Source organism: Branchiostoma belcheri, unplaced genomic scaffold (genome assembly GCF_001625305.1).
Source record: "Branchiostoma belcheri isolate BF01 breed outbred unplaced genomic scaffold, Haploidv18h27 scaffold3, whole genome shotgun sequence".
NCBI lineage: Eukaryota > Metazoa > Chordata > Leptocardii > Amphioxiformes > Branchiostomatidae > Branchiostoma > Branchiostoma belcheri.
The window spans coordinates 8865971-8887827 of record NW_017803909.1 but is presented as its reverse complement, the minus strand read 5'-3'; the positions used below and the strand labels follow the sequence as shown (position 1 = coordinate 8887827).

Below are 21857 nucleotides of genomic sequence, written 5' to 3'. Positions count from 1 at the left end.
TTGGCCCCAACAGTGGAAGAAAGACCTCTTCTTCCTAGTTCTTAACTTTTTCAATGTAACAATGCAACTTTGTTTCATTAAAACTTCAAAATCTATTGTTTTAATTATAAACCAGTCTGGTATGTTCACTTCATGGCTCATATTGTAACATTTCCGGCTATCATGGGGTGCCTTTGCCTTTTTTTCGCCCTGTCGCTCCTGATTTTTTTCTGAGAAAATCCGAGAAACAACAAATTGTGGCCTATAAGATGTTCACTTGCGTCCCCTCCACCACTTCCTTTCGTCAATCAGGGTTAGATTTCAGGTGGTCTGTTTTTGTCTTTTATGTCGATGTCATGGGTATGATGGTGAAAGGAAATAGTTAAGTGGGTTGACGTTCTAGTTCATGGAAGAGCAGCATACCAGGACAGACCCCCCCCCCCAAACATTGCTGTTACGCCTTAAGGGGGGGGATACTTCGTCTGGAAGCTAGACCATTGTGGGATCCCCAATTCCTACGGTGCTGGGAGAGTTGCGAGGTTTTTTACGAGGCAGGTTTCAAATAGTTCGCAGGTTTCAAATAGATAGGCTGACTAGAAAGATCTAGCCGGTCAGAAGAGGTCTATGCAGTAGCATGCTAGCACAAGGGGGTGCTCCAAAAAATTAATGTGGAGTTTTTCTCACCCCAGTTTCAACTTCAGCAATTTATGAAAACCTACAAAAGTTCCAGTCCAGAGTGACCCAAACCCTTCCCGTTCCAATCGAGAATGGCTCAAACACTAACCTAGTTCTAACCTAGATAATTCAATCCCAGTACTCCCTCCAAATTTATAATACTACTACCCATGCCACAACTTCAATCCACCTAGCCAAGTTCTGGCCCGTCTACGGTCGCCATCTTGGGGAAGTGTGGCTCCCACTTTCCAAGAACTCCCGGGAAGTCACGAACATGTCGCGGACATTCGGAATTGAAGTTCGGTCGCTCGGGAATAGCGACGACTGGAAAGGCGACGACCGTTCTGAGAAAAGGCGACGACCGTTCGGAAAGGCGACGACCGTTCGAAAAGGCGAGCACCGTTTACGAGACGGAAATTTACGGGGGCGATAGCACATCCTTAATCAAAGCCTGCAGCACATGTGAGGATTGGTAACCAGCCCACTTAGGCTTAGTATAAAACGAGGTAAAAGAAATCTCTAATCGTCCGTGTCGGTCTGGGACCACCTTAATTGTCATACAAGGACAACGCCCACACGGGAAACGTGTCTTGAATGCCCCGCCCACCCGTTTCCGCGATCCCCTTGATCTGAATTTTCACGGACCGTGCACTGTGAGAATGCCGTCCTTCGAGTTGTACTAGTGGAACGGTGGGCTTGGCACTAGCAAGGGCCTCCTTGGGGGACAAACTTTCCCAGTACTGCCGGTAGTATTCCCGCCACGTTTGGAGCGACGTCTGGCTCTTCTGTGACTGAGATCTATTGTTCCCAACTCTTTGGCAAACACTTGGGATAGGTTCAGCCCTCATACTACAGCTGCCTTTGACCAAGAAGCGCCTTGCTTTGACCAAAGCGTCTACGATAAACCGTGACTCAAGAGAAACGTCAAGATGTACAACAGAGGGTACACGCGCTATTCCTTCGCGTATGGCGGGAACAACGGCCGCTCGCCTTCCGTGTACTCATCGGTAGAGAGAAGCGGGTGGCGCCCGGGGAGTCGGTTTAGCACGGGCGGCGGCTCTACCCTCTATTCCAACGGGTACGACTACCCCGACGGCGGCGGCGTGTCCTCGTGGAGTCGCCCCGGCGGCAGGACGTCGAGCTCGACCACCTCCGTCGGGAGGTTTCACTTCAACGGGCCGAGGGCGACCAGCTCGGCGGGCGGCTCGGGCTCGTACTACAAGCCGTCCGGAGGTTCCGGGTTCAACTGGTGGGGCACGTCCACCAACACCGGGCGGAGGCCACAGCGGCCAGGGAACAGCTTTGAACTCAAACCCGTATCAGGTATGAAGCTTTTTCAATGGCTAAATTTTAAGATTGACAACGCCACTGGCTACGTGAATGGAGCGGCGAACAGGTTGCAGACCTCGAAAACACCTGTCACTAGTGTCAGTCCCCGATAAATCATGCTGACTGAGACAAGGTTGCTTCGTTTTTTCTTTATTCCTTGTCTGTTACTAACTTAAAATGCATACTAAAATAGTGAGTAGATTTCAGAGATAAGCAAGGAATTTCCCATTTGAAGGCGTATGAAGAACTCTGAAAGGTTTGGAAGAAGTTCATAAACAAGCAACTGCCAAGCTTTTGAATTCAGATCTGAGTGGCACTCCCATTTTTTTTTTCAGAGTGCACGCAGAAGCCATTTTAAACTAATTTGTTCAGACACTTAAGGTTTAAAATCTCATTATCTACGCAGAGATACCATCTGCACAATCTCTCCACATCGTGTGACATACATGTCTGACTACGCCCTGCGGACAAAAGATTAACACACACCCTTGTGGCGAAAATCACCATATCCTCGAAGGACCCTGGACTATTAGACATAGCAGGAAGAGTAGTATGTATGCATATCTGCATGTGCTCGTAAAAGGTGGCACTGTGTGCATAACTAGTTCTGGATTTTTTTTAGCTTTTTGAGAAAGGGATTTCCATTTTCGAACACTACTAAGCGTACCAGTAAGCGTAGTTTGTACTAAGGTAATCTGGATCAACCCCGTGCGTCTAGACAAATCCAGATTCGAATTTGCGATTCTTAGTATGAACGGGGTCATGGCTGTTGCTGCCCCCTGACAGAAGCAACACACCGTAGCCAAATTTTTACTCTCAACTCACACATCTTTAGTGATATTCTCTTTAAACCACGTTTTGAGTGTGTTATAGTTGTAATTTCTAATCTCTCTCGTGTGTAAGACTGAAAACAGTGTGAATGTTTTCCTCCTTACCCCGTCGGAGCCTACCTTGTCTACTATAACCTTGTTTAGAATGCAGCACACGGTTGTTAGGATGTTTCAAAGCCATGTTTATAGGGGGTGGTCACGGCGAGTGACAATGAACCCAGTGTGGAAGGTCGCTCACTTTGCTGCATGTCAGATTATATCCTTCAGCCTCCTGCTAGCCTCCGTAGCAGGCTTATAGAACTGGGGGTTTGTTTGGTGGTCTTAGGCTGTTTTTTATCAGCCCAGTTGTAAAAACGGGGGTAATTCAACCAGGCCGGCTATGTTGTCTATATGCAATCAGAAAATAGCACATAAAAGACCCTGAAGACCCCCAAAACCCCCAGTTTTTGGGCATGCTATGGAGGCTACAGTTTTGCATTCAGAAGCTGTGTTTTTTTCGTGAGGTTATCCGTTTGTTGGAATTCAAGAGGAGAGTAACACATAGTGGATCTCTATGCGCTGCACGTTCTTGGATATAGATGAGGTTTTTGCTCACAGCATGCCTATAACCTCCTTGCTCACAGTAGCTTCCAGACTCTCTGACCCGTATCGAGGAAACGCTTTGGAAATGACTGTCATACCAAGGAGGTATTGTATTGAACCTCCTTGGCCATACTTAAGTTTTCGCCTTAGGCAATTTTTACGCATCGCTGAAGCAAGATCATTCATTGCCTTTTCACAATCGAGAATTCAAACCATCTTCTGTTGCATGTTTACAGACATATGTAGTCTGTTATGTGACATGACTACAACTGTTTGCGTGGCTGTGTACAGAAGCCAGTCTTGACATGGCATGCACGATGTGATTCAATTGCGATACTTGGGAAGAGAGTAATGGAGAATACCGCTAGGTGGCGTCCGTGTATGGCCACATGTTTCTTTCGCTTGATCATGACAAATGAAGGATCGATTAAGTCCAAATATCAAGAACAATGAAAACGTTTTGAGACTGTAATGATTTATTTCATATCCTTCGTACCGTACGTACAGTACAGTAATGTAAAATTGTACTCTTTCTCCCAGTAAATGAGTCCATATTCTGGCTTTGACAAAAAGTGTATCTATGGAAAACTGTATCCTACAATATCAAGCTCACTCGATGAAAATATATCTGGTATGGACTGCCTTAAAAATAGGAAAGCTGTAAAAGACACGCCTCGTGGATCATAAGTTAAGAAACCTATAATTACTAAGGTTTTATGAAGACTTCACGGTGTAGGAATACAATATCTTGGTGAGAGAAGTTGCGTGAGTCTACATTGTTAACTCGAAGTTGGATTTACATATTGGTTAATTCGTAGTTGGAGTAAAAGCACGGAGCACGACCCTGTACTTATTCTTCATACCTTCCCAGTATTATTATCCGTCGTGCTTTCAACAAGACACAAAAGATAGGCTATTAGGCTTTGTGGCAAGCTGTTATTTCGAAACCCTGAAGGCTTTTAAAGGCTTTGCCTATCCGTTTTAAGTAATTATGGGCTGTTGTGTTGTGATAACTGCAATGACAAGCCAGAGCAACACCCCTGGATATCATATGGTAGTTGTGAGTAGATTTTTCACGTCGTACGTAAACCTGTACTTGCAGGGTGCAATTTTCTTCTCTTTTTAGAAATATTTCTGTGTGAGGACAATTAAAGGAGGGACGCTGTGTATCATATGCTAATTAAATACATATATATATATAGAGAGAGATTTTTCATATAACACCTTTGTTTGCAAGGTGCAGACATCTGGGGTTTTTAGACACATTTTAGTGTAATTTTCATATCAAATGGGAGTAAATCAGACCTGTCCAGGCGAAAGTTGCTTTACCACATTCCTGTCATTTTATCAGCCGGACACTGACGATGTCCAAACTTCTATACGAGTAGCATTTTAGTTATTTTTTGCCGTACAAAATGCTGTGTACCTTCACCGTGTAGCTAGACGTTTGACTTGTTTGTGACTTGGTCGGGGAGTCGGCCTCTCCCTTGCCGGGCTGTGCAGGGGCCGAGCTCCGGTAGAATGGACGACCTGTTCAGCCTGTGCCGCTCGGGGCCTGACGTGGAGGTGGTGGGAGGGGGAGGCTTCAACACCGTCACGGAAGGCCGTTTTCCGGGGGAGATTCCGGTTCTCGTTCCGGATAGCGACGATAGTAAGTCGGTCGGTGACTTGGTCTCAAGTCACGGCATGCCTTGTCTTGGTCTTGAGTCTTTGAAAATTTCTTGTTTTTCCTGTATGCAACCATGTGGTACAAAATGGTTGCATACGACGGGAGTGTGAGCACGTTTTGCCTGAAGCAAGGTTGCATGCAATTAGTAGCCGTGCGCTAGGGGTCAACCTAGCCTCCTGTGCAGGCTCCGGGGCGGGTGGGAATTTTGATACAGCGTTTTGAAGAGTTTTTAACGCGTTATTCCGTGGGCGGAATGGAACCTTCTCTCGGCGGCTGGCTGTAGGATGGCCGGCTATTAAAAAGACGCGTTTAAAACTCTTCAAAACGCTGTATCAAAATTCCCACCCGCCCCGGAGCTTGCACAGGAGGCTAGGTCAACAAGATGGTATTTTGGCGACTGCTAAGGGGCGAAGACTTCGTCTTCTTCCTCAAATCTTATCCATTTTCCTTTCTCAGCGAAGCTTCAATCTCTTGTGACATCCACGTGAGGTATAACAAAGGAAGATTTTAGAATGTAGCTCCACCCCCGTGAGTGTGTTCAATGGGTACAACCCTTAAATTTACTGAGAAAAGAAATACGACACTCTAAGCGTCACGGCCAGAAATGGTCCAAACATACTAAAAAGAAAGTGGTGTTTACGTTACTCGGGTCATTGCCTCGACTCTCGGGCCATTATTATCATGCTGGTGGTCCTCTTAAACGAGTGGTTATGAATTAAAGAATTGGCTTCAATCATTTTCCAATCTAATGAAATTTTTCACGCACCATAAACTCTATTATTATTAAAGAGGCGCCCTATTTGATAACTAACCCTACATATCGTTGAAGAGATTCATTTGTCACGTATAGATACGGTTACTAGAGAATTCTTTTAGCAGTGACAAGTTTTTGAAGGGTATTAAGGATACTGACCTCCAAATTTTCAATGGCTATCAGTCCATCTTGTTCACGGAACAGAAGCCTAGTCTCGAACTTAAAATTTGGAGGTTAGTCTTCTTATCCTTCAAAAACTTGTCACTGCTGAAAGAATTCTCTGGTATCTAACCCTATACAGCTTTCCATACACGCACACCCTAGTGAGGCCAACCTTCGTGTTTGTTGCTACCGTTGTCATGTCGATGATTGATTGGCAATTACACCGTCAATTGTTGTCATATTAGATGTGAACACAGAGAGACGTGCGTGTTCATAGTGACAAGCCAAAGGCAAAGACAATATGGAGGGTGGTGGCGGTTTTTAACCTTCCGTGGCTTCACGTGTTTGCTTCTTCGCTGAAGCGCGGTGGAATTTAGCACTTGAAAACGAGTGCAGAGTCAAGATTCAGCTCTGGAATTCCAGTTCAGCACTGGAAAAAAAGCCGTTCAGCACTAGAATTCCTGTGCGGAGTTTCCTTCCGCACAGGGCCCCGAGTGCCGACGCCACCTTCCCCGCGAGTTCGGCACTGGGTGGCCAGTGAGGAACCCGTTACTTCGGTACCCTTGCGTCAACGTTGAGCGTGTTTTTAGTCAGACGAAACCCGGAAGGGGCACGTCCGAGCCAGGCAACATGGGCACGGGGAGTTCGACGGCAAGGCGTCGGGGAAGCTCCGCCGCTGCCTCCCGGTCGACTCCCGCTATCACAGACGCTGGGCGTCATTATGTCATCGACTGGAGGTTAATTACTGACGATTACTTAATTCAAGGTGTGCGAGCCCACTTTTAACCTTAGACGACAGGGTCTTTTTCTTCTTCGTCTACAGTTACCTCTGGTTGTATACTGACAATGTTATCGCTGTAATTTAAGTCTTTGCCCGTGGACATGAAATTGCTGGCACGATAGAAAACTGTTTTACATGGCTAGTCGTGCTATATATGTACAATAGAGTCAGAAACAGTGTCTTCTAGCCTGCTAAGCGTCATAAGGTAGCTGTTTATACATGCCTTGCAGCGGCGTTTTGTTTATGAGCCACCTTGCCTTGGTCGCCATAGCGCTATCTTTTTGTTTTGACCTGCGCGGTCATGTCAAACGACCCTGAATAATCTACACAGACAAGTGTTTCTATTGTATGGTACCCAATTATTTCTATTGTATGGTACCCATTTAAGGCCTGCCCTTAGGGGAACGTACTATGTTGATCTATCAATATTATCTGCACGGGATATCGCTGCAGACGCAATTGAGGGGTAAAGACTTCGCTAGAGTTATAACTACCCTGGCTAGAGTAAGGAACACGCAATATTTTGACAATTTGTAAGCTTTTGTTCTGTGCAGTCGGTGTGATCTTCGGCTAGATTGTCCTGTTTTTTTATTGTCAAGGCATGATATGTCGGTTGGGGAACGGTCGGGGGGAAAGTCGTCGAAAGGTTCTGAATGTGTGACTGAAGCTTAACCCTTGCACAACAATTGTTGTTTTGCACATACAAGTACCATCTATATACTAGTAACACCCTGTATAGGTACGATTTGGCGGTGTTTCTAGTGCAACGCATCACACCGCAGTAATGCGGAAGTAACTATGCCACTGCAGGGCAAAAAAATTGGGTGTCTATGATCTAATTAAGACATGAAATTATTGAAAAATATTGTGCCAGGAATGCCAGCAGGACAATAAGGGGAAATTCTGTACGCTACAGAATCCAATGGAATACCTCCACCCCACCTACCACTAGCCCACATAGCTTAGGCCACGTTGATTTGATTGTATGGATGACATCCTCTGGGAACCCCAAAACTGATGCGAGCGTGCGAATAAAAAAGTTTTGCAAAAAAAAAAGTGATTTCCCTATGAAATCTACGTGGTCATGAAGGTTGAACAAATGACACAGAGTATGGTATGGCGAATAATTTACTCTTCAAATTCATTTCTTTACATTTTCGTCCTTTTCGTTTGACTTTGGCATCCTATGACATTGGTATCGTTTTCAATTTTTTTCAACTTCTGGCTCATTTTGCAACTCTTTTGTACGATTTTCAGTATGGTTGAAAACTTTTTTTTGGAAACCGCTTAAAATTCATGCGCGCGCGGATGTCATCCTTATAATCAACATGGCCTTAGCTTCATATATACCAGGCCAAAGCTGAGTGTCACGGAAAACAAGGCTTAGACTGTTCTCTCTTTATTCCAGATGGGCCTCTTAAACTGACCAACATCGACTTTCTGACTGCGGAGAACGGCCGTGAGCACCACACGGATGAGTTTGAGGAACATAACGTGGTCCGGCGCGGACAGCCCTTCTCTGTGGAGCTGCATTTCGAGAAGAAGTATGACGAGGGAGAGGACACGCTGCAAGTGGAACTACACTTTGGTGAGTATAAGAAACTTTGAACAGTTATCCAATCTAAATTATTACACAAATTTTCCCCCGAATCACTGTCTTCCACAGCTTCCTAGTTGCATTCAGGTTTTTTGGCGACGCCTCAGGGGGAGCCTAATGGTACGGTATTATGTGCAGTTTGCAAGCATTCTAGGAATTGTACAGGAATTTTATCCACAGGCATGGAATGTCCTCAGGAATGTCTCACGGCTCTGGAATTTTGCTGACACACATCTATGCCCACATTCCTGGAAACCCTTGGGTTCACTATACACTCAGGGGAGGGTAGGAGTGATCTACTGAACTACACTGCATCTGTCTAGACTTAACAGGTACCAACGCTTCCTCAAAATCATGACATCATGGCAGTGCCATGCAAACAATGACCCTAACAACAACCACCGTCGCCATGGCAATGTATGCTTTCAATGCCAGTCTTGTTTTCGCGTGTGACGTGAGCAAATCTGTCAAAGTACGTAGGTCGAAAGTCGATATCGTCCCCCGTTAAGTTTGAGAGAAGGTCGGTACGCCCTGGTGTAAAAATGTTTATTATAACAAAAATCTGTGCGCTTCAGTCTTGTTTATTTTACAGAAGCTTTCTTTACAGATCTCGCGGGTCTATCTAGGATGTACCGTACTACTGTTACGTTTCGCATCTCCTCATATTTTCTTATGTTCTTTTTCTATTAGGGGACAACCCTCTACCGAACAAGGGCACGCTGCAGCGTATGCCGGTTGGAAAGTCCCTGGAGAAAGGAAAATGGAGCGCTGCCCTGGAGAGCTCGGAAGGGGGATATGCTAAGGTTTTTTTTTACAATTCCGTCATTATTCTTGTTTTGTTTGTGTAGTTGGGACAGGAAAGGTAACTTTCGCGATTCGCTTTTTTTTTTCATTGCAATGGTTTCCTAAATCTTTTTCTAATAAAACGTAAGCGCATTACGAAGAGGAATGGTTAACATAGATCTGATAAAAGCTCTGCAAATTCCAGATTTATAGGAAAGGACGGTCATTCATTGGGACAACACATCGAAATTAGTTCAATGGTAAACAAGACTGGCAATAGCAAAACATACATTGCCATGGCGACGGTGGTTGCTGTTAGGGTTATTGTTTGCATTTCATGATTTTGAGGAAGAGTTGGTACCTGTTAAGTCTAGACAGATACTGTGCACTCCTCCCCTGAGTGTATAGTGAACGAACCCCGGTCACATAGGGCCATCCGGGGCAGAGAGGTCTTCCCAAGGGTTCCAGGGTTGTGGGCATAGATGTGGGTCAGAGACATGCCTGTGGACGTTCCATTCCTGTGGACAAAATGCCTGTACCATTCCTAGAATTCTTGCAAACTGCACGCAATACTGTACCATTAGTCTCCTCCCTGAGACGTCGCCAAAAAAACAACACAATGTCTTCTTCGGCAGGTGAAAATTACCACGCCCCCTGACGCCATCGTGGGCAAGTTTCACGTGGTCATCGAGACGACGTCAGACGGCAAGACGTTCCGCAGCAGGAAGACGGACGACAACACCGTGGTCATTCTCTTCAACCCATGGGTCAAGGGTAAGGAACTAAAATATGAACTAGAGAAGTAACATTTGCAAAGCAAATGCATAATGGTCTGCTCTGATATTTCTTACTCAAACACATTCACATACATGTACTACTAGTATATGGTGACAGGAGCAGAGCAGACGATAAAATTGCAACATTATGTAACCCAACACCAGTCACCATGGTGACAGACGTCAACAAATCATGTCATTGGTCAGGCCATAGGTCACTGTTTGGAGAAGAAGAAGAGGAAGAAACTGAGTAAAAACAATATGTTTTCCTTCGGTAAACATAATGAATTTTATTTATTCACAAGAAAACACTAACTCAAACAACTGGATAGCTTGAGTCTTGAGTAACTCTTGTCTATCTCATTACTTGGACGTCTAACCTTCACCGACGAAGATACAAAGAGCCAGAATTATAAGGAGAGATAGATAAATAATATACATGCAAACAATACTGTTACTACCATGATTTAATATGTGGATTCGGCTTCTCACTTTTTTTAATGATGAAAATACAACAAATGGTCTTATGATCTAAATGCGTATGAAATGTGAATTTGTCCTTATTGCTGACGTGTATAAAATGCTCTTGCAATATCATTGATGATATCTGGTCACACTCAACATATTAGATGCAATGCCATCTTACCTTTTTGTAGTTCAAACGTGATTGTTTCATGAGTCTTCCGTATTTTGCAGAGGATATGACGTACATTGACGATGAAGCCCAGCTAGACGAGTACGTTCTGAACGAGCATGGCTACCAGTACTACGGTACCAGCAGACGGATCGGCCAGCGTCCATGGAACTTCGGACAGGTCGGTTAGAACTTTGACATCTCAGGCTTATTTACCTCATACCACGGAGGAAGTAATTTTTGTACCCCCATGCTTAAAATAACTAGGAGGCTAAATATATTTGTTCAAATCCTTGCTTGAGCAGCCTTATTTGTTTGAGGAACATGCATCCTACAACCACGATCAACCAAGGAAGTGAGCGCATGTCATGTGTCACTTCAAATTCCTTGTGGTACAGACTAACAAGACCCCCTCTAACAAGCAAGGGTGCCCCGATACTACTAGTGTGTCTCGTTTCTATTTGGGCCTTCGAGCACAAAATCCATTTCTACACCCCTCCTCTGCTAGTAGAGAGGCACACAGCTTGTATAACGTAGCCACAAATAGTCCACTTGTCACGATCTGTTAACTCCATGCTCATATACACGATGTACCTTTCCTGACAAGTTCTGTAGAAGCCCTTGGTTAGGGTCCGGTCACGGTCAGCTCTCTTTTTCTCCTGATGCTAGTGCATTTACTCTGCCATTTTCGTTCTAATACAGACTAGTAAATATACGACACATTTTCTTCTTCCGTTCTTCATCAGTTTGAGCCCAAGATTCTGGATGTGTGCCTGCGGCTGCTGGACAGGTCAAAGATGAAAGCCGAGTCGCGAGGAGACCCTGTTCAAGTCAGCAGAATCGTCTCGAAGATGGTGAGACCATATTCCTTCTTATAAGAGGTTTTTTGTATGCCAGGTTCCATAACTATGCCTATCTACGCCAAAAAGCAGTTAATCAAGCAACTGGATATGATTTTGGAAGCGGTCAGACGTTTCAGCTAGTATCCACTAGCTTTCGTCAGTGACTGAGAGACCAGAGGAGTTGCTTGAGTAACTGCTTTTGGGCGTAACTTATTACCTAGATCTCTTACCTTCATCGATGTATGCCTATCTAGTCCTTTGCCTGAATAGGTTAGTGTTAGGATCAGGCACGGTTTAGGATAGTTTTCGCGTATCCAAGAGCGTAGATTTGCGCCAGGCACGGTTCTGGATACTCGTGGACTATCTAGAAACGTGCCTCTGAGAATAGTTCTAGATAGAAGAACTTTATTGCACGACAATTGCATATGGTAAAATGTATGGCAAACTACATAAAGAGAGTAACAACAATGAAATAAATGTGTTGAATAAGACCTAATGTCGAATAAAACCTAACATATTTTAATTACACAAAAAATAAGGGCTAGCACAAGTCATTGATAAAAATAAAAGTGTTTCAATCGAGTGGGCTAATCACAAGTTTCGGTATTTTTTTCTTATAACAAAGCAGTCCTCTATATATATCTAACCCTGCGTTGTGGGAACCATTACATGTAAAGATATAGTCAAATCTGTTTCCAACATCGAGACTATTGAATTCGAAAAATGTAAATAGCTTGTTACGTAAACACAATACTAGTATTTGGTACATTCCATAACAAAGTGAAATTCATTTTCTATATGCTTATGGACAAAATGGATGTAGATAAAGTACAGTTATGAACACACCAAATACTTTGATCGTTAATTGCATTAATTGAGTAAATAACTATGCTTTTGTCTAGGTGAACTCCTCTGATGATGGAGGTGTGTTGACCGGAAACTGGTCCGGGAACTACGCCGGCGGGAGGTCGCCCACTGCCTGGAACGGCAGTGTAGAGATCCTGCGCCAGTACTATGAGCGGAACCGCCCCGTGTGCTACGGGCAGTGCTGGGTCTTCTCCGGCGTCATGACAACAGGTAGGACATGTGCAAACAAGAGCTCAGAGATTTTATACCTTCGTGAAGTATTTGTAACGTTTGTTGTTCTATATTTTGTCTCCTTCATTATGAAAATAAGGGTATACCTAGCACAATATTTATTTCAATTAATGGTGTTCTCTACTTAAATTACATATATCATGTGTGAAAGTCCTATCCTTTGGCAGAATTCCATTTTACCATTTCACCATTAATTCTGCGAATGTTATAAAGTTCAAGAAGTAAAAAACATAGCAACTGCTTCCCATCCATACGATTACGGCAATCAAGAAGTGAAGCAGCTAGAGGTTTGAATCATGAAAACTAACGTGTCTCTAACGAAACAAGTACATCACACTGTTCTTCTTCTCAGTAAAACGTTGAACTTTATTCCAACACACAATTTACAGACAGATAAATTTTCAGCGACCACTGTCGCCTTCAGGATATATAATAAATGACCAATCACTTCACAACGTGATCTCGCGAGAGTTGGTTACAAACACGTGACCTTATTCACCCGAGACGTTACTGATACGTGACGTGAGCAATTGTGGTCGCTGATAATTTATCTCTCTGTATAATTCTGTGTTGGAATAAAGTTCAACGTTTTACTATGATTACTACCAACACAGATGAACTTTCATTATTTTCTTTTTATCCTTACTCCTCAGTCCTCCGATGTCTCGGGATTCCTGCCCGCAGCGTCACCAACTTTGACTCTGCGCATGACACTGACGTCAGCATGACCATAGATAACTACATGGACGAGAACCTGAGAAACATCGACGGAGGCGACTCTGTCTGGTAGGCGCATTTTGCTAAAAAAAAAACTTTACCAGATGATGACGATGATAATTTGATACATAACTGTGGTCCTGTGTATATGGTCGCGCGTGCGAGACCAAACAATTAAGATGTCATCATCAACATCATTGAGATGTAACGTTATTTTTGTCAAACGTAGGAACTTCCACGTGTGGAACGAGGCGTGGATGGCCCGGCCCGACCTACCGGAGGGGTATGGAGGCTGGCAGGCAGTAGACGCTACTCCACAGGAAACTAGCGATGGTGAGCCTACAGCCCTACACACACAGTTTTTTTCCAAGTGATGGTTTGACGAACAGTACAGCTGGTGTGTTACGCAGCATGGTAGTTATGTCGGCTATACAGATTCAGATACACAAAAGCTCACTGACCAAAACTCGGCAACTTATTAACGGACTGTATCTTTTATGACTGTTGCGTGTTTTTATTGTTGAAAATTATGTTAAAATGATTCTGGTATTTTCAGGCGTGTACTGCTGCGGACCCTGCCCCATCTCTGCAGTGAAAAACGGGCACGTCTACTTGCCGTACGACACCAAGTTCGTCTTCGCCGAAGTGAACGCCGACAAGGTCTACTGGCTGGTACGACAGTAACATTCACACTCGGATTCTCTTACTTATTTACTCCAAAACGGATATGCCATTGAAATTTTAAGAAAACATGCCTTTAACTATAGCTATCTAAACTTAAAACATATAGATAGTTATCTACGAGGTTATACACTGTTCATATTATCTTCATATAGCGTTATAAACTTTTCATATCCTTCCCAAGATGAGTGTTCTCTTACGTATTCCAAGCTACACTTACCATTTGTTTCTGGTGCATTTCAAAGATAACCAGCATCAAATTATAGTAAATCACAGACCTGGTGGAGCATTACAAATATCTAAACGACAAGATAACCGTGTTCACACATACATGTTTACTACCTATTCACGAGAGATTATGTAAATATTGCCCAATGAATGCAGTGGAAAATGAAACACATTTTGTTAGCCAGTCCTCAATATGAGACCGACAGAAACAGATTATTTCAGACAGTTACAACAATTTTATCATCCTTTCATTATTTAGAAGATCACCAAAAGACTACGTTTCTATTAAGATCACAAAACTCACACATTATCCAGAATATGGCACTATTCATTATCCACTGCCTTCAAAGAAGAAGTCGAACCCCATAATAGCTAGCGTAGTAGTAGAAGTATAAGTTTTTCCAGACAGTTGTTGTCGGTCTTCTATTATTGTATTGCTCTGAGTAGTATCCTTGATTGTAAAAGCAATTACCCTTCGGACATGATTTTGCAAAAATGAAGTTATACACATTATAACTCCAGGTGGACAGGCGTAAGAACCTGCGGAAGCTGAGGGTCGCCAAAAACGCGATCGGTGCCAAGATGAGCACCAAGGCTGTCGGCTCCAACGCCAGGGAAGACCTCACGGAAAACTACAAATATACTGAAGGTCATTGTCAAGTCATCATTGAGCCATTATATTACTAACCACTAGGCCAGTACAGTGTAGTTTTTCGGCGTTCTTCTAAGTGTGTATGCACCTCATCTCGAAGATTTTTGGTGACAGTGTCGTAGTGGCTTTCGACTGGCTCAAAGCCCCCCCCCCCAATATCAAACGTATCGAAATGGTGTAACCACAAACAGGAAGGTCAAATTGGAGGTCAAAATACTGTTTGTAGTATCCCCGCAAGCTTGAAGGAAGTGAGTGTTTAATAGTGAGTAAACAGACTATTTTTACACAACCAAGTCTTTTATTCAGCCGTCGTTTCCGTGACTGTCTGCAGCTGTCACCTTCCTCAGGGCAATTCTGACTGGTTTACATTGCATCGCAGCACAGGTGTCCAGTCAGAATGTGAACCAGTCAGAATTGCCCTGAGGAAGGGGACAGACGGTCACCGAAACGTCGACGGAATAATAAAAGACTTGGTTGTGTACCAAGAGTCTCTTTACTCAGTGTCTTACCAACCTGATGAAACTATTCACGGAAGTTAATGTTAGTTCTCAACTTTAACTACTTGATGGAGGATTATTAAAATCTTCGGTTTCTTGCTTTCGTGGAGTCCGCCATGGAGTCAAACATCACAGGCAGATTCCATGTTGCTTACCTCTGCTGCATCCCCCTGCAGGTTCTGACCAGGAGCGTGTGGCAGTCCGCACTGCAGTTTCACACGGACTGAAGCCGAACACGTACGACGACGTCATTGAAAACGAGGACGTGGAATTCGACATTCACGCCGACGATGAGGTAAGTATATTTGTCAAAAAGGAACCTATGTTGCCAGATGTGCAATTTGTTATTTGTTTATATATTTTTTGTTATGTTTACCGAAGGAAGACATATTGTTTTTGCTCTGTTTCCTCTTCTTCCTCCTCTTCTTCTTCATCTCCAAACAAATAAGGTCAATTACCTGAACCAGACGTCTGTCACCATGGTAACTAGTGTTGGCTTACATCATGTAAGAATTAACAGAGCAGACCATATGCGAAGGTAAACATTATGAATTTGCTTTGCAAATGTTACCGGCCTTTCTAATTTCATTGTTTTAGATGATGGAATATACATTTCTGCTGTACTTACTTAAGAGGTAAACTCTCTGCACTTCTTGTATTGCTAAACTTGCTTATACTTGCCTTTCTTATCATCTTCTCCATCCACAGGTCTTCATAGGCGAGAACATCCACGTCACCCTTACCATGAACAACACCAGTTCTGAACCTCGCCACGTCACCGCCCACCTGACTGCCAGGGCCATGTACTACACCGGTGTGCCTGCTCACGACATTGGAGACTTGGAAAAAGATGTCACCATTCCGCCTAATGGAGGTTTGTCGCTTGCAATTTTGCAAAACCTAATGAAATACGTCAAACCGAATGAATACATAAACATACAATGATACTCTTAGTGTCACTGACGAAGGGTAGTGAATGCTACATGAAACGTCTGACCGTTTCCAAAATCATATCCAGTTGCTTGAGTAACTGTTTTATGGCGTATCTTATTGATACCTTGATACTTGATACCGTCTTCAGTCGAGTAAGGCTTCTTCCTGCCTGTCGTGGACTGGTCTAGACGCTTTCTTCATACTTCAGGTGCTCCCAGTGTCGATCCAATCTTGTTTTGAACTGGTTGACAGAATCACTGGATACTACACCCGACGGCAGCGAGTTCCAGTCTTTGATGACCCTCACACTGAAAACATGTTGTCTACCCTCACACTGAAAACATGCTGTCTACTTCTTCTGCTTGTATATTACCTGGATGTCTAACCTTCATCGACGTATACAATGATACCAAGAAAAGCAAAGTCTTTCATTTGACTTGTACTTGTTCTTTATCATCATAACGTTGACTAAATATCGCTAATGTCTTTCCAAATTCAAAATACCTACCTGTTTAATCCTCCAGAGGAAACCGTGGAGATGACCTACACGCCCAGCGAGTATCTGGACCAGCTGGTTGACCAGGCAATCGTGAAGGTCCACGCCATGGCTCACGTGGACAACACTGGCCAGGTCTACTCCGGACAGGATGACTTCCGGCTTATGAGTCCGGAACTTACTGTTAGGGTAGGTTGTCCATACTTGTTTCGGACCAGTTGTTGGGCAGTGTAGAAGACTGGCTGCAACTTAGGTACCTCTTAGAAAGCATAACTAGTCGATTAGACATTTAACTTCAGATCTTACTTTTCGTATGAGATGCTAGACAGTGACAATGACTCTGATTTGTTTCTCAGGCAAAAGATAAAAATTATAAGAAAGTCTCGTGTGAATAAGGTCACATGTGTGTAACCGTAACTCTCGCGAGATTACGTTTTTAAGTGATTGGTCATTAATTATCCTGATGAAGGCGACAGTGGTCGCTGAAAATTTGATCTCTGTTTAAGCTGTCTGTTGGAATAAAGTTCAACATTTTTCTATGATTACTACCAACACAGATGAACTTTCATGATAAGGCAAATGTGCTTTTCTGCCCTTCTTTACATTAGTTTACTGGTTTAATGCATTTCATGGTGCTTGTATATTGTCCATTGTCTAACTGTTCCACTGTATGTATAGAGCTGTATCTGCTCGCCATGCAGCATCATGACTATCTTTATGTTTTCCTGGCAGGCTCCAGCTAAGATGACCGTAGGCGAACAGGTGACAGCAGAGATCGAGTTCACCAATCCTCTGGACGTCACCCTGTCCATGGTGGAGTTTCATATCGAGGGCCCTGGGCTGCAGAAACCAAAGAAAATCTCTCACACGTACGTTATTTACTATTGGGCTTTTGTCAATGTTTGGAGTTTGGCTGCAAAGTATACACATTTGTAGAGTTATCTTAGGTTAGAAAAATGATTCCAGATAACGTGGTCGTGTCGTGATCCATGCTTGTTATGCACTTACTGATACGTATTTTTTCATGCTCCAAGACTTTAGATGACAAAATTGTTGATATTCTGGTGTCTTCTGAATTGTTCCAAGTTAGTTAGCGTATCAGTCTTCTTCTTCTTCAATCTTGTTCAGAGGCTCAAAATCTTATCTTTTTAATTAAATCATTGTTATTATGTATTAACTTTGCAGACCCATCAAACCGGGAGAGACAGTGCGTGTGATGGAGAGGATGACGCCGAGGAAGCCGGGAAAGAAAACCATCATGGCGTCCTTCACTTCCAACAAGCTCACACAGGTCACCGGCGAGCTCGACGTCACGGTCAGCTGATCAATCTCGCGAGACAAAAACACGCGAGATTTGGCGACGTTTGAGGCATATGATGATCAACGTTTCTGCTCAAAACTTCTGTAGGAACTATTTCACTATCAATATTTCAATAGGCTAAATACGCAAAAAGGAAAGGGGACTAGAAAAACAGAGCTTTTGTAATAGACAGGCCTTGGTAGATTTTATACTTAAAATAGAAATGGAAAATGGAAATACCATAATAACCATTAATTCCAATTTCCAATAGGAATACATCTATTGTAGAATTATAGCTATCTTTTGTACCAGAAACAAGCTGATGTGCCTTTGTAGTAGACTTAATTCTCCAGCAAAGTAATAAAGTCTATATATATATATATATATTGCTTGAAGCATTACTGTTAATTGTTAAGAATGATGTTGCGGCGACAGGTTTTAATTGATTCGAATAGAAACCCAATGAAAGTTAAGATATAAAGACTTCAGAAGCACTTCTTGTCATAAAAACGTTTCCAATAAATAAAATTATCCTGTGTTCATTTTTTCTGGATGACTCTGTTATTGAAACCCATCATAGAAAAAAATCTACTTATCAGTTTCCTAGATAGTACGAATGATCACAACACAAGCTCGAGAAAATACAGACATAAGCTTAGAATAACAAAGTCCTTTACTCACAACCCGACGTATAGATACGGTATAGAGGGGTAATCTTCCACCTTCACAGCGTCAACAATAAGGAACTTTGTAAACGTGCGTTTCGTATAACGTATATAGCAATATTATGGCAACATCTTATCCCCCAAAATAGTAAACTTGCGTCTTGTTTTAGGCCCTGGGGGTTCAAATCATCTTTCACAATGAACATACAAGATGAAAGGTTGCCTGAATAAAGCCTAGAACAGCCCTATAAAGCTATATCTGACGCTATACTAAGGGGAGGGTGCAAGGAAAGTTTGTTAATTATAGCAGAAATAATGAATGAAAGACCTTTATTGTACGCTTGTGCTCTAACGAGCTAAGTACAGGTCATGGGTAAACAGGGAAAATAATACCTGAGTGTAGAAGATCACCGAACTGGCGCGCGCGTACGAAACTATATCAAAAGGTTTATCAGATCATTGTCCTCTAGAAGAATACAAAACAAAGCTAAAACGACAGCTATGCATTCCAGAAAAATTTTCAAAGCTTATGGTGTCATTTTTTTAAGCCCACGATTTATTATGACTTCTCCGCTATCATGTGGCGTTTGTTAGCTCCTATAGTTATTTGCGTCTATTTCGTCCTTGTCAGATCTGCATGACGCGTACACAAAGTTAACTGATGACTGATTTGCCACTCTTTGTCGGCCAAGGCCGGAGATAGTTGTTCGACGGGTCGGCCTGGCCTTTGCATTCATCAGCTGGGAGGGGTAATGGCAGTGACGTTGCAGTGATGTTGCCATGGCTACGCCCACGTGAGGATCAGCTGTGGGTGTCATCCATTGGTTAGAGAACACAAGGATAGGCAGAGGGGCGGAGCTAACGCACTCGTCGCGGTTTGAAAGATGTCGTCATCGAATCACATCCTGTCTTCCACGAATTCCACCTCACCCGCTGTGATGAGTCATTGAAATCATTACATTCTTCTCTCAGCTGTCAACGTTTCTCCCTGCGCCTTTAGTATCTCCCTGTAGCCCTTGGGCCACACAGCTGTGAACATTGTCCACAAGTCTTAGCCTCAACCAGGCTACCAAGAAAGAGTAAGAATTGGCCAAATAGAAAAAAAAGTCCGCGATTCGATGAAGACGATTCGAAAGATCTACCTAAATTCTTAGTCCAAAACAAATCTTGTCCATAGCTGCACGTAGGCCTAGGGCGCGTTTACGTGCAGGGTCACAAAGTTCAAGAAAACAAAGGTTCCTTGATGATCGATCCCCAGATTGGAATCCCGATATCCCTCTCCACACCTCTTACTGTCTCCACCATCCCCATTCTCCGAAACCAATTTGGCGCTAATTCTCCCGAAACACTGGCAGCCCATCCCCCCAGTCCCCACCTTTGACTCTCCACTCCCAGAAGTGCACGGTCACAACGTTCAAAAAGACAAAGGTTCCTTGATGGTCGAACCCCGGATTGGAATCCAGATATCTGTCTCCACGATCCCCAACAAATTTGGCAAACAAATCTCTACCCGCAGAATTTTCGTCAGAGCCACAAGAGAATTTTGGCGGCGGTTTGGGATCTCCTTTTTGACTCGACCCCCATTCTCCGAAACCAATTGCAATTTGGCGCTAATTCTTTCGAAGAACTGGCAGCCCATCCCCTGCCCCCTTTGACCCTCCACACCCAAAATTTTCGTCAGAGCCATCAGAGACAATTTGGCGGCCCATCAAAGCTCTCCTTGTAGTCTTTGAATATACCTTGCTTGGCTCTGGACTTTCCTATATGTGTCTTTCATCACCCCCCAGTCCCTTACTGCCCCCACCCCCATCTACGCACCAAACCCCTTGCATACCCACATTATACAGACATCACACTGACGCAGAATCAAGTCCAACGAGATGTGTCGCCTCAGGCATTACCTTAGATGGTAGAGATACTAGTAATGTCCGTTGACTTTGAGTATCTCCAGTACGAGAGTGGTACGGGTGTGATCTATTGTAAGGCCACAACAAGTAAATTTTATGGAAGAAATCCTCCGCAGACTCCAAATCTAACGCGAGCGGGCGAAGAAAAACAAGGCGGGTCGAAAAAAACAAGGTTCCTACATTCTAAAATTTTGACTCAATCATTGTACAAATGGTTTTAATTCAGTGGGAACATCACATATACACAGCCAGCATCACATATCACTGCATCAAAGTAAGAAACAAAACATTAAATCAGAGCCTTGTCTTGCCTCCTCTCTTCATAGTTATCTTTCATCCACCTTCCAGCATGGCAACAGACATCTTTGCCCATCGTCGGCATGTTGGCCACTGTCAGAAGGCAACAATTTTTTTTCAAAATCGGCTGAAAATTAATGCGCGAGCTGACGTCATCCATAAAAATTACTTGCTGTGGCCTAACAAAAACTAATTATAAGGACAGGCGCCGGGGGCGGAGCTACGGTGCGCTTAAAAGGTGTTACGTGCATATTGGACTAGACGTGTTTGAGCGCCAACAGCCGAGACACAACCTGCCAAGATGTCGTACATGAACGGGTCTTCCTCGGTTTCCAGCCGATACACTTACTACTACCGCCGTTACGGTACAACGGTTGGCGGGAGTAGCTACCACGGTTACGGTGCAACTGGCGGCACGCTTGGTGGGAGTAGCCGCTTTCCGCCGAGACCGTCCCGTCCAACATACAACAAGCCGACGACCTGTGGTTACATCCCGCCGCCGGTCTCCCACACTATCAGGCCGAGTGTGAAGCCGGAGTACAAGCCCGTGGGAGGTTCCGGATCCAACTGGTTCGGCCCGACAACCAAACCCGCGCCGAACCGTGGACCAGTGGCAGTGTGTGTCCCTATCGGCGAGCCTGAATCAGGTAAGGCCACACCGACATAATTTTCTGGATGACATCCTCTGAAGACCCCCAAACTAGTGCGAGCGGGCGAATAAAAAAAATTCCGGTCAAAAATAAAAATGCTATATGTATACTAAACCACAGGAATGCAAAGCTGGTATTGTGAATTTGCGGCAGTACTTAGCGACGTATACAACAAGCCGGCACATGTTGGCTTTTTGCGGAATTTATGAATCGGCACTGTACGCATGTACTGAGTTCCTGAGTCGTGGAGTTTCGATAGCCTGGGTGTCCGGCTCCGTATTGTCGCTAGCTACCATGGACTACCCAGGCCTAGTGCCAGGACAGAGCCTCGGTGGACGTGATC

The 21857-nt window shown here is 43.8% G+C and overlaps 2 protein-coding genes across 2 annotated transcripts in view; both read left to right on the top strand.

Annotated features, from left to right (window-relative positions):
• Positions 1-21857, top strand: part of LOC109473654 (coagulation factor XIII A chain-like) — a 55478-nt gene that overhangs the window by 14020 nt on the left and 19601 nt on the right. The gene's annotated exons all lie outside the window — the stretch shown is intronic.
• Positions 1301-18336, top strand: LOC109473655 (protein-glutamine gamma-glutamyltransferase K-like). Its single transcript, XM_019773595.1, has 16 exons — positions 1301-1977; positions 8170-8349; positions 9049-9161; positions 9777-9915; positions 10614-10732; positions 11298-11405; positions 12296-12470; positions 13145-13277; positions 13438-13541; positions 13765-13880; positions 14640-14766; positions 15443-15561; positions 15975-16140; positions 16724-16884; positions 17428-17564; positions 17881-18336. Exons 1-16 carry the CDS (start codon positions 1584-1586, stop codon positions 18017-18019), a joined length of 2430 nt encoding a protein of 809 aa, XP_019629154.1. The 5' UTR covers positions 1301-1583; the 3' UTR covers positions 18020-18336.